Genomic DNA, 10,000 nt, shown 5'->3' on the forward strand with positions numbered 1-10,000 from the left:
GCTCACTGTGACTGAGCTGCCATTTCAGAGGTCTCATAGTTCTAGTTGGGGATTACAGTCAATGTTTGCTAGGCACCCATGTTCCTACATTATTTTTTTTTCACAAAAGCATGAAAAAAGAAATGTTTTTAGACAATTTTGGAATGTTATACATCCACATGAAGACCAATGGCACACTACTCTTCCTTACCTAGTGAGCCTTGGCAGAAACATAGATTAAATAACAAACCATCAATCTCCCATTGCCACTCAATTCCTAAAAATCTAAGAGCAAAAACACTGCAAAGAAACATTACTTTCTAATTCAAATGAATCAAACCCTTTCAGTCTCCCCCTTCAGAGTTACTGCATCTTATATCCTGTACAAAGATATTAAAAAAGTCATCATCATCAATATCATTACCACCATCATTAACATTATCATTGCTACTGTCACCATTATCAGAATCCCTACCAATAATTTGACTAATATCATTTCATTATCAACATAATCATCATTATCATAACTACTAACTTAAGTTAGGGAAATAGAAGTTGAAAAGGAGGAAGTGAAGTTAATGGAAGAGTTGAAAGCAGAGGAGTGTGAAGTAGAAAGGAGGAGGAGGAGGTCGAGGAGGAGGAGGAGGTCGAGGATGAGGAGGGGGAGGACAGGGAGGGGAGGAGGACGAGGAGGGGGAGGACAGGGAGGGGGAGGAGGACGAGGAGGGGGAGGACGAAGAGGGAAGGAAGAGGAGGGGAGGAGGAGGAGGAGGAGGAGGAGGAGGAAGAAAACTATGAAAGGAAGAATAAGAAAGAGGAAGCAAGGAAATGGGAGAGGAAGAGGAATAATAGAGGGAATATATGAAGAAAATAAACAACAAAATCACTAATCCTCCATCCCACTCTCAGAAGCAGGTATCTCACCTGAAGACACAGCCGACTGCAGTCCATCCACATGTAATGAGGAAAGGGAGTCAAGTGTGGAAACCTGTGGTGTGTGCGAGGGTGTGGGGGGAGCTGAGCGGGAGGAAGACGTGGACCCCTGAGTGCCCCCAGGCAAGTGAGTCATAATGCTGCCACTACCCATTGTTCCCCCCGAGGAGAGAGGAGGAGACTTGGGGGAGCCATTGGGGGTAGTGGGTGAGGTCTGGCGGTTCTGCAGAGTAAAGACATGGAGCACAATTCATGACTTCTGAATGATGGTCAGGGAGATGGTACTGATGTGATAAACCATCTCAGAGTTTACTGAGGGATCAAAGCAATAAGATCAGATGCTAAATATATTGCAAAATACATACTTTTTTTTGCTGAATTTATCATACTCCATTTACTTTAATTCATCTGATACAGTTATGACACCTGCAGACTTGTGTATATTCTTAGCATCTGATAATTTCCCTTCCTTTTACCTTTAGGTGGTTTATAAGGTATATCTTACAAAACTACAAAGTCAGTCTTAACAATATGAATAAATATACATTTTCACCTATTGAAAACTCTGAAACTCCAAGCTTAAATATAAAAAGGGGAAAAAAGGAACTAATACAAAGAACTACTCCTATATTTTCTACCAAAAGACATTCTTCAACCTCCCTTTTCATGGCTAAATGGTGGTAATGGTAATGTTCGCTTCTTAAAACCAAATTGTAATAATTCAATTGAGGGCATGCACATCCAAAGATGGTCTTAGAGAACACTTTTGGAGGAACATGCTCTCAAATGATTTTGATCTTTGAGAATATGTCAGACCATTTTCAATAATTATGGGATTTCATGAAGCTCTTCCCTTGCTAACTCTACCAAATGCTTTTTCTCATGGTTGCTACACAGCCCATTACACTAACATGTCTGCCTTTCCAAGTGTAAAGACAAAATAATTTTTTCCATGTTATTCAATTTCCTCTAAAATATTTCCTAGACACATGATTGAATGAGCCATTTCTCAATAAAACCATTACAATTGCATACTTTGAGCATCTTCATAAGCCCCTCGAGTTGCTGCATCAACTGCTTGCGTGAATCTTGCAGATAAGACAAGTTAGACTCCAGCTCATGTCGATGAGACCGCAAAGCACGAAGCTCTGCCACCAATGTAGGGTTACTGCTGCCCTCAGCTCTTTCCTGCTGCTGCCTGCAAACATACACTCTGTTCCTGAAACCCAACTTTATTTGTAAACATATGCTGTTTTTTATCTTTAATCATCCTTAGAAGTTACAGACCATATGAAAATAAAAAGCTGATTTTGGAATAAACATATATTTCATTTATGCTTTAATTTAAATTAACACCATGATGACAGCTTTTACTCATGCTAAACCAAGCCATGTGCCAGGCAGCTGTCAGCCACTTGAGTGAAAAATTAGAAGCATGGGACATATATATTTACCTCACCATCTGTGCTTTTGGCTACTGCAAATATGATTTTCTAATGGAAGAGACTAAAATGAGATTTTAAGCCTACTTTGGAAGTTGTACTTTTTCAAGTGATCAAAGAGATAGCCAAACAAGCAAACAACTATTTAGCAAACATAACATAGAGCAGACTTAACCATGTGGCAAGGATACTTGCCACCTGGCATATGGGCTCGGTGCTTCATGACAAGAAAAGATGCCTCTCACATGGACAGGTTAATAGTCATATCAGCGAAATACAAAATCTTGAAAATAATTGATTTAATCTAAAAAATTACACTTTTCCATTTAACCCAATGGCGCTGGGTATAGCAAATTAAAAAAAACTACGCTCTGGCGAACGGCGGCAGCGCGCCGACTCCGAGCGCGTGATATCGGTCCATCAAGCCGAATCATTGCCTCGGGGCGTTTTGGCGCGGCGCCGCTGCGGACAGCCGCACGCCGCACATCGTGCGTATTGTTATGATGGCGATAGCCGTGACCCGTCGCCATTGGGTTAAGGCCATGTCATGCAGATTTTTCTGTTAAATACTTCAAAAAATTATTATGAGTATCCATTGTCTAACTACATTAAATATTTACAGAGCTTTGTCTTATGCCAAGTGAAATATCAAAGCAGTTTAGATCATATACTCTACAGCAAACAAAAAAGAAAAAAAATACAAATCATATCAATATGTATCTAGAATCATCTTCCAACCTCAGTTTGCTTTGCATTCAAATCAATATAAAATACATCAATTTATATATAATTAGTAAACCAATACACCTGAATAAAATTGCTTAAAATGTTCAAAATATTCTTCATTCTAACATTCTTAGCATTCATGTTGCCAAACATGAAATTACCTTAGAATATTAATTTCCTTCATAATTTCCCTATTCTTTGCTTCCAGGGACAAGATCAGATCTCGCTGAGTAGAAGACGCATCAAAGCCAGGACTTGAGTCCACACTTTCACTTCCCTGCAATAAAAAAACAGTGATTTCACACACACACATTTCTAAGGTTTTAGTAGGTAGAAAGTATAATTTGCCATTCTATTCAAATGGTACAATGTAATTAATGACTTTTACAAATGACTTTTACCAAGAACAAGAATGATGCTTAATACAGTTCACTAGCATTTTTGTACATATTGCAGCTTCTTGAGTATTACATTTTTTTAGAAGCAGGAAAATAAAATATCTGAAACCATGAAAAACTTGAAATCTGTGGTAAAATAACAACTTTGTTGTTTCTATTTCTAAAGATAAATCAAAAGATTTACCTTTTCTTTGTATAGTTAGTGATAAATATTTTTCTTCTACATTACTGTACAATATAAACCTATGCAGGGAATCGTTAAGACTCTTAAGATTTGTGAGGAAATAAAATCTCAGAAAGAAATTCAATGAGAAAATAATGTCTTCTGAAAATATCTTATTTATATTTTTGGTTAAAAGCTTTGTAAAGGATCTGCTTAGCTGGAACCTAAATTTAAAACTAACAAAAAGGATAGACTGGAACAAAAAGAAGGAAGAAGTACAAAAAAAAGTAAATTCCTTATCAAAGCCTCCATTACTAAGTATGCTAAAAATTACATTTTAAAGGGCCAAAGAAAAAATAAATAATTCAACCAAAAGAACACTAAAGTAAACCAAACCAAATCTAGAGACATATGGTTGACACTACCACAGAGTCAGAGCTGACTTACAGAAAAGGAGGTCTGGTTAGCAAGACGAGCAGCATAGTGAGCAATAAGTCGATGCTCTTCATCCAACTGACTCCAGTCTGGCAAGCTGCTGACACAACTTGTAGGAAAGAAGCCTATGGTTAGTAGCTCTTAGCTGCAATGTTAGTTTTACATAGTTTGTTATTATTATAGTATGTTAATGTTATTTGACCTGTCATAAAGAAGTATTAGTTAAAAGCTTTGCTCCTTCTCAAATTCAACTTGAAAACTAATAGGAAATGTTTTGTTAGTATACAATTAGTACCATTAACCCAATGGCGACGGGTCACGCCTATAGGCGTCATAACAATATGCCCGAAATGTGGAGTGCAATGATTGATGTACCAAATTCACGCGCTCAGAGTCGGCGCGTTGCCGCGGTTCGCCAGAGCGTAGAGTTTTTTTTTATTTTCTATACCCGCCGCCAATGGGTTAACAGTGAAAATCCTTCTATGATGTAATATTATTATAAAAAAAAAAGTTTTCTATAAATAGTAATCTATCTACTACTCAACTGAGATAAATTTACCTTCTACTGGAAGACCGACTTTCTAAGGAGGTAGGTATCGGTGCTGAGGCTCCCCCCTCAAAGCCATTGTGTGATGGAAGAGGTGAAGGGGGCCTGCAAATGTAAAAGGCTTAGAAATGCAGATAAGGAACCTTTTCTTCTTTTTTGTCTGAGAAAGACTGACAGAGTAAACAGCCAGAAACAATCAGAGGAAATGGATATTGTATATGCATTTATAAATTTTGTTTTCTGCCTTTAGTCGAAAGACCATGTTATTGATTTAGACAGTTTTTTTTTTTTGCTAGAAAAGAACAAGTAAAAGAAACATAAAGAAACTACTTTTTTCATTTATTACTGAAAATAAATAGGAATTTCTCTATGCATTTAAACAAAACACAGCCTCTGCTAATACAAGTAATATAGAAATGATGGTCATACTGAAAAATATAAAGAAAACATAAAGCCTATAATATTAGGTTTACTCATATTTCATATAACCTTGGTTAAGATTATACACGAAGAAAAGTTGGTTAAGACTTTATATGAAACTAATGGCTATGAATTGTCTGCTGGAGTGAATTTTGCTGTACACAGATGTTCCACATGTGCTCAGCCACCAAGGAGTCAATCAGTAGGCCTTCTTGAGCAGGATGATTTTTTTCTAATTCTATTAATATTGATACTGTTACTTTTGTTACTGACATTAGGATTATCATGTTATTTAGATACTAATAACAATAAAAATAGTGAAAAAATATAAAACAATCTTTCCAGAAATCAAGGAAAAGTTTAAAAAGGTGTGATAAATGGGACTAGTAACTGACTCCTTGGTGACTAATTGCTTGTGGAGCCATCTGTGTGTGAATATAATTAGTAGACTAAAGTGGAAGTGATGATGCCATTCATGTCCAGTGGGTTAAGAAAACTTAGTCAAGTACTCATATAAAATATTTATCCAAGGTCTTGCCAACGGGTACGACAGGTAGACATGTGCTATGCCCACTGTTAGTACTTGTTTGATTGTTTTTACACATAGAAGGCTATACTTGTACTAAGTCACCAATGAGCCAGTTACGAGTACTGCCTGTCTCGCCCATTCACCTTTTTCTTTGATTTACGAAACATTTTACATTATCTTACTTTGTTGTTACTAATATTAAAAAACATTATAATAATTATAATGTTTATAATAAAAATAACATCATCAATATTCATAGCACTAGTAAAAAATACTCCTTTGTGGCTAAGCACTAGCAGAGCCATTTATGGGCAGACATTTCACAAAAAAATATAGAAAATAGGCACAGCATTTTCCCCATTTATTGTTCATTTTCCCCGGCGGCATTGGGTTAAGGACAAGTCTATTCATCAAATTATATGAATTTCATTGACAAAACATATCTAAGATTACTGACAACATGAAAAAATAACTTACACAATATGAGAAAGATTTAGTGTCTTCTCTGGCATTTCTGGAAATCTTGGTCTGTCTACAGAAGGTCTGTCAGGAACACACTTTAGACTGCGCCGAAAAGAGTGCCGCGTTGGAGTCTGTAATATTTGACATTATTTAAGATTGAATTACTTGTGTCATTCTCTACTGTAACATTTGCATCCTTTGTATTTATTAGTCTATTATTTCCTTTCGATTTTTAAAAAGACTATTTACATTCTTTACTCATCTATTGTTTAGTGACAAAATATTTGTATCACCAACTGAAGTAATTTTTGTACAAACAGCTATAGCCTATGGACTATACAAATTCCCACAACCCAGTCCCTAAGAAGCAGTTTTGAGATTGACTGACACATTCCTTGACACATCTGTTCATCAATTCATCTTATGAGGAAGTATTCATCTTTTATTATTCTTTCTTATAAGTTTGTAGGAAAAAACTTTTAAAGTGGTTTATTATGCACAAGCCATGTTAAGATCTTTATGACACACACATCAGTATATTCAACTGAGTAACATGTCATATAACATTTTGTGTAACCCTGCTGTAAAGGTAACAAAGTAACCAATTAATGAATTAGTTTATTAAGTACTGAACATTGTCAATTACTCCTTTGGGCAGGGATAAATATTATGGTCTTATACAGAAGACGTTGAGAAGTCTGTTAGTTTTGCTGTCAAGGGGACTCAAAAACAAGTATTCGATAGTCTCACATAACAAGGAAATAGTAGCCTATGGTGTACCATACATGTTATGGGAATGGTAGTAGGTAATTATGTTATTCCCTCTATGATGTAAAGATATTTATTTTATGATATTAAAATAATAATTTGGTTATTTATCTTATTATTACTATTACTAATGTATATTGTAATTGACATATACATATATTACCTTTATAATGGGGCATGAACAAGCCTGAAATTAAACTGGACTGTAAGAGGCTAGTACAACTGCACTATTCAACATAAAACTACTTGAAAATCCTCCACTACTTTTTTATAAAGATCAGAGTTAGCTAAATAGTATGGAGCAGTTACTTGTTCACGTAACAGAATTTGATTATGCCATTCTGGTGATAACTGTTCTTTTACTTTGTATTCCTTATACTTAGTTCTTGTTCAAGAAAGTATCCATCTCACTAGGAACAAATTGTGATGGAATGGCTTACAAAATATGCATATATTTCACCATTTTAATAATATAATAATGCTATGGTTCACTATATACACTAACACAGATCCATGAGGTAATTACTGTGTGAGGGAGACCAACCAGCTTCTCACTTGCCCTTATATACAAATTTATACTGAATAGAACAGTTTTATTAGCCTCTTACATTCTTTTTTAATTTCACACTTGTTCATGCTCCATTATAAAGGTAATAACTATATATGTCAGTTACAATATTAATGAGTAATAGTAATAATAAAATATATAACTGAGGAATGATTCTGACATCATAAGAAAATATATGCCTAAATGAAAGGAAAACCGCCACAGTAAGAAAATAAAATTGAAATGTAACGTTTCGAACTCTTCACGAGTTCCTCTTCAGACGAATGATAAACCAAAATGGATACAAGGAGAGAATTTTGACAAGAATATATAGTGATTGAGAGACAGAACGAACGAGTAGACTCAGGTCCCAGGACGAGGGTCAAGGTCGAAGAGTCTGGGGAAGGCTTTGCTAACTAACGAGGAGGTAAGGTCATCCAAGCCCCATTGACCAGCACTCAAGTTAAAATTAGGCATTTTTCTAATTAATAGAGATTCTAACATTTTCCTTTCGTACGAGTTAGCTGATTTATGAATTAATTTCGCGTTTTTCCATGCCTAAATATTATAAAAGGAAAGACATAATAATACCATAGCAATGACATGTATGCTACACCATGAGCTGTCTATTTGTTTGTTATATGGGACTACTGAATCTTTGTTTATGATTCCCTGTGACACTGCTGTAAGTTCGATTGATTCTTTTACATAATTAATACTAGTTTTTTTTCTCATTTGAAAAGAGTAATCAATACTATATATGACAAACAAGTACATTTTTTTCACTTCATTCTGTCATGTAACTCTCCATAACTAACATACTGATATCTTTTTCCATATACTTCTTTCATTGATGTAGTTCATTACCATAACTGCTTTCAGTCAATCACTTCTCTATTTTTTAGTTTTTATTACATAACTTTTCTTTTAAATAACTCTCTTAAATTCAGTTTTGTTATTGCAATTTACCTTTAAGTCTAGAGGATTACACAATTTCCCTTTCTTCTCCTCTTACTCATCAAAAATTTCATTCTCAGCCAATCATTCTCATCACTATGAAATTATTCCATGCCATGATTTCATAACTTATATTCTGCCATTATTTGCTTTACATAATCTATTAGAGATGTAAAGTAAACAATGTTTAACTTGCAACTGTAATTACACTAATGATACCTAATATTTACAGAAATATGAATTGTGATCACTGCAGCAAATGAAGAAAAAGGTATGAATGGGAATAACCATCTTCACAGCTCAAACCATGTATTACTGATGAAATTATAATTGAAACCCTTCAAAAACATTCCTTGCCCTGTCATGATATTCAGTCTCACTCATACCTTTTTCTAAGTCTTGACTTAAAAAAAAAAAAAAAAAAAAAAAAAAAAAAAAAAAAAAAAAGGGGGGGGGGGGGGAAGATGAAGAAGAAAATTCAATCACAAGTTACGAAATACAGAATCTCTACATCAAAACCTACAAAAGCTGTGTACTCCTTGACTTGATGGTGAATAGAGTGAGGGGGTGAGAACCTTCCCAGCCAAAAGCATTCTTGACACATGCTGTAGTTATGGCACTTTTCGCATTTATAGCGCAGTCCAGAGAAGTTTTCCCGTCTGCAGCCATCACACATGGTCTGATGAATAACTGTAAAACCATGTTTGATTAATGTCAATCTTTCCAATATTTCTATGAAAATCAGAGCTGAATAAATCCTGTAAAACTGATAATTCATATTTGTTTGGTTCCTCAAGCCATTTATCACTAATACAAATAATAATTTTCTATGCAACATAATAAAAACATCTATTTTACATGTTGCACAAGATATTTTCTATTTATACCCTACTTTAGTTATCTTGCAATTTAAGTTTTATTATCAATGCATACTTTAAATGCAACAATACTAATATTCACAATACTAGGAAAAAATAAAGAGAAAAAATGTGTCTAAATTAATCAAGCCTTGTAAAAATATGTCAAGTTATCATGGCCCATTTTTATCTGTGAAATAAATTTAAAAAAACTATAGCAAGCACAGTTATAAAAATTATATATATATATACATATATATATATATATATATATATATATATATATATATATATATATATATATATATATATATATATATATAATGTGTGTATATATATATATAAACATTATATTTATCTATATATATATATATTATATATATATATATATATTATATATATATATATATATAGACATATTATATATATTATATATATAAATATATATATATATATATATATATATATATATATATATATATATATATATATATATTTGGGTTTTATTGTTGATTATTTTTTGCAACTCTGGAGTCCTAGATAGTACCTTAAAACTTCCTTATTTGCCAACTAAATCAAAAGAAATTAAAATTATCTAAAATAATTTTGAATGCTGTGCAACACCACAACAAAATTATCCCACAGAGATTTTGGCAATACTTTGCTTCCTGAATACAAACTGATCAAGTTTATATAAGGAATAATACACAGTACTATCTATGATCCAATCTACTGCCGCATCCCATGAAGAGATTTTATAGTATGCATGATATTTATAACTATGTACATGAAGGCCATCAGAAAAAGGTTTTACTATAAACTTTTTCCATGTTAGCT

At 33.7% G+C, this 10,000-nt stretch overlaps 1 protein-coding gene across 4 annotated transcripts in view; it reads right to left on the minus strand.

Moving 5' to 3' along the window:
- LOC125040562 (dystrobrevin beta-like) overlaps nucleotides 1-10,000 on the minus strand; it is a 243,452-nt gene that overhangs the window by 21,984 nt on the left and 211,468 nt on the right. For all 4 annotated transcript variants that reach the window (XM_047635167.1, XM_047635168.1, XM_047635166.1 and 1 more), the window contains 7 exons: nucleotides 8,830-8,996; nucleotides 6,050-6,165; nucleotides 4,636-4,728; nucleotides 4,089-4,185; nucleotides 3,242-3,357; nucleotides 1,948-2,131; nucleotides 904-1,135 (listed from right to left, as the gene is read on the minus strand). In XM_047635167.1, the coding sequence (XP_047491123.1) occupies nucleotides 904-1,135; nucleotides 1,948-2,131; nucleotides 3,242-3,357; nucleotides 4,089-4,185; nucleotides 4,636-4,728; nucleotides 6,050-6,165; nucleotides 8,830-8,996 (1,005 nt within the window). The remainder of the gene's footprint in view (nucleotides 1-903; nucleotides 1,136-1,947; nucleotides 2,132-3,241; nucleotides 3,358-4,088; nucleotides 4,186-4,635; nucleotides 4,729-6,049; nucleotides 6,166-8,829; nucleotides 8,997-10,000) is intronic.

Source organism: Penaeus chinensis, chromosome 29 (assembly GCF_019202785.1).
Source record: "Penaeus chinensis breed Huanghai No. 1 chromosome 29, ASM1920278v2, whole genome shotgun sequence".
Lineage (NCBI taxonomy): Eukaryota > Metazoa > Arthropoda > Malacostraca > Decapoda > Penaeidae > Penaeus > Penaeus chinensis.